The 3,904-nt window shown below is 21.4% G+C and overlaps 1 protein-coding gene across 1 annotated transcript; it reads left to right on the top strand.

The window, feature by feature from the left end:
* The first annotated feature begins 1,256 nt into the window (after positions 1-1,256).
* Positions 1,257-2,699, top strand: LOC108689279 (NADH-ubiquinone oxidoreductase chain 5-like). Its single transcript, XM_018196002.1, has one exon. The coding sequence runs from the start codon at positions 1,389-1,391 to the stop codon at positions 2,328-2,330; it is 942 nt and encodes a 313-aa protein (XP_018051491.1). The 5' UTR covers positions 1,257-1,388; the 3' UTR covers positions 2,331-2,699.
* The last annotated feature ends 1,205 nt before the right edge of the window (positions 2,700-3,904 follow it).

Raw genomic sequence — 3,904 nt, 5'->3', positions numbered from 1 at the left:
TATATATATATATATATATGTGTGTGTGTATTTATGGGATAACTGTGAAGTTTAGGTTAATAGTGAGAATTATAGGTAGTTATAATTTTACTTTTTGAGGATTTTTAATAATTTATATGGCCATTTTTATTAAAATACCTATTTATTTATTTCATGTTTGATTACCTAAGGCCCATGTTAAAACCCCGGTATACAGATCAATAGTTTTAGCTGGCGTATTATTAAAAATAGGAAGGTATGTGTTAATTCGACTAATAGAGATATATTATAAAGTTGGAGTTAAATATGGATATATTATTTTTAGGATAAGAATTGTTGAGAGAATTATTGTGGGAATTTTGTGTTTAGTTCAAATTGATATAAAAAGAATAGTAGTTTATTTATCCGTAGTTCATATAAATTTAATGTTATGTAGGTTAATAACTTTTTATAAAGTAGAAATATTAGGAAGGTATGTGTAATGATAATTTCTCATGGATTGTGTTCTTCAGGGATATTATATATAGTAAATTTATATTATGAGCGATCGGGGAGACGGTTGTTATTTTTAAATAAGGGTATTGTGAGAAATTTATCTACAGTTATTATATGGTGATCTTTATTTTGTATTATAAATTTTTCTTTTCTTTTATCATTAAATTTTATTGGAGAAATATTAATATTAATAAGAATTGTAAATTGAAATATTAGAATAATAGTGTATTTAATATTGGTTTGTTTTTTTAGGAGTGCTTATTCGTTATACTTATTTTCATATGTTTATCATGGGAAAAAATTTATTATGAAAGTTAGTATTATTAATATATTTATTTAATTTAATTATATTTATATAATTTGAAGGGTAGATATAGATTAGAAGAGTGATTGTTATTAAAGGATAGAGAGGGAAACTTGTTAGACTAATTAGTAAGTAGTTAAAATTAAATAAGAGATTAAAAATATTAAGATATATAGAGTTAAAGGTTAATAATTTATTTAAATAGTTTATAAAAAATATTAATTTGTGGGATTAAAGATACTTTAAAAAGTTTTAAATTATTTTAAATATATTATTTTTTATGTATATATTTTGGGTATTTTTTATTTTTAGGGGGATAAGATTAAGACTTTATTATTTAGATTTAGTAGTAATATTAGAGTGATTAGTATATAGATTTAATTCAATAAATTTAAAATTTATTATATTAATTGATTGAATTTCTATTTTATTTATTAGTTTTATTATATTAATTTCTTCAATAATTATATTATATAGAATTACGTATATAAGGGGGGAAAAGAATATAAATCGATTTAATTATTTATTAATATTATTTATTTTATCAATATTATTAATAGTAATTAGGCCAAATGTTGTTAGGATTTTAATTGGGTGAGATGGCTTAGGGATGGTATCTTATTGTTTAGTAATTTATTATCATAATTATATATCTTATAATTCTGGGATAGTTACAGTTTTATGTAACCGAATTGGGGATGTAGGGATTTTAATAGCTATTAGGATAATAATGATAGTTGGGAGGTGGGATTTAGTAATATTTAATAGGGGATTGGGGTTAATATTGATAATTATGTTAGCTGCGATTACTAAAAGAGCTCAGATACCATTTTCTGTGTGGCTACCTTTGGCAATAGCTGCTCCTACACCTGTCTCGGCTTTAGTACATTCATCTACATTAGTAACTGCTGGGGTATATTTAATAATTCGATTTAATAATTTTTTAATAGAGACAGAAGTTAGGGTGATTTTAAGTTTTATTTCTATTCTTACAATATTTATATCAGGACTTATAGCTAATTTTGAGAATGATTTTAAGAAAATTATTGCGTTGTCTACTTTAAGGCAGTTAGGTTTAATAATGATAGTTTTAAGATTTGGATATAGAATAATAGCTTATTATCATTTATTAGTTCATGCGATTTTTAAATCTATATTATTTATGGCTGCTGGGGCAGTTATTCATTTAATAAAGAATACTCAAGATATTCGATTATTAGGTAACTTAAATGAGGTAATTCCTTATGTAATAATAAGGTTAATAATTTCTAGAATAGCTTTGAGGGGGATACCATTTATGGCTGGATTTTATAGAAAAGATTTAATTATAGAAATTATTTATAGGAGGAAATTAAATTTATTTATGTTAATATTGATGATTATATCATTGTCATTAACAGTATCATATTCATTGCGATTTTTTTATTATATATTTTTTAATAGAAGATTTAAATTTTATAGGTATGTGTATATTAAGGAAGATAAAATAATTAATATTTCGATAGTTTTTATAATGTTATTAAGAGTGATAGTAGGATCTGTAATTAATTGAATTTTTTATTTTGATTATTATATAGTTTATCTACCTTTATTAGAAAAATTAGTTACTTTAATAAGATGTATGATTGGGATTTTAATAATAGTAATAGTAATTATAATAGGAAAAATTTTTAAGTTATATTATTATATATATTTTTTTAGTTCTATATGATTTTTAGTAAGGCTATATACAGTGGTTTATAAGCCGGTTAATGTTTATGGGGTATGAATTTCAGATATTGATAAGAGTTGAGTAGAGTTTGTAAGAAAAATTTTTATTATAAAGTTTATGTGGAAAAAATTTAATTATATTCATTATAAGTTATATATATTTGTATTTATTTTTGTTTATTTTAGAGTAATAATGTTTATATTTATCTAATAGATATTTAAATAGCTTATAATTAAAGTATAATATTGAACATATTAAGAAAATTTTTATTTAAAATTTTTAAATAAATTAAAAAATTAAATTATTTTTATAATAAAATATGTTTTTTTTAAACTATATTTAATATGTAATATGGATAAAATTTCCATAAAATAATGAATTAGAAGTCCATTTTTATTTACTTCAATTAGAAGTTAGATATTCAATGATATTATTAACAATAATATACCTCTTATCTGATTTCAGTTATGATTGGGGAAGAGGGGATTATAAAGGAGAGGATTGAAAGGAAAGGGAATATGGGAATGCATACAAATTAAGTGTGATTAATGATAGGATAAGTAATAGTATTTTTAAGGTTAATGGATGGAAGAAATAAAATTTATTTATTTATTTATTTGTAATAAGAGATTAAAGTAGAATAATAATAAAAAAAAATTCTTAGATTTATAAAGTTAAATCAATAGTTTAATTCGAAGTTAAAATGTAAAATATTACTTCAAGAATTATTATGAAAGAGTGGTATAGGATTAATTATAAAAATGATTATTATGGGATAGGTTTTAGCTGTAAAGTGTGTCTGTAGAATATTGAGGAGGAGGGAGTAAGATTTTAGGGGATTGATTATAAATAAGAATAACTATTATTTTAAGATATATATAGTAAATATTATTTTTTAATGCAATTAAAATGTTATATATTAACTAATATCCTTTTGATAATAGAAAAAAAATTTTGATTAGATTTGTTATAATTTGTTAAGAGAGAAGTAAAAGTTTAGTTTAGTTGAGGGGAAAAGGGGGAAAAATTTTCATTTTTTATTTATATTACATTTTTCAATCAAGGGAGTATTCATTATATTCAATGTAAAGGCCAATAATTAGAATGAATAGAAATCTAAATGAGTAAGAAATAATAAAAGGATTAAAATTTATTGAGATAAAAATTAATGGAAGAAGAAGAGCATTTTCTATATCGAAAATTAAGAAGATTAGTCTAATAATAAAAAATTAGGTTCTAAAAGATAATCGAGCCCTAGATGATGGATTAAATCCGCATTCAAGTGGGGATATTTTTTCTTGATTTAAGTTAGTTTTTTTGCAGATAATAAAGTTAATAAAAAATAAGACGGAAGATAAGATAAATAAAAAAATAATGAATCAAATTATATTTATGATTATATTTATATTAATTTA

The sequence above is a fragment of the Atta colombica genome, unplaced genomic scaffold (genome assembly GCF_001594045.1).
Source record: "Atta colombica isolate Treedump-2 unplaced genomic scaffold, Acol1.0 scaffold266, whole genome shotgun sequence".
NCBI classification, from domain to species: Eukaryota; Metazoa; Arthropoda; class Insecta; order Hymenoptera; family Formicidae; genus Atta; species Atta colombica.
Note: the sequence above shows the minus strand (reverse complement) of the source record. Positions and strands in the feature narration are given on the sequence as shown.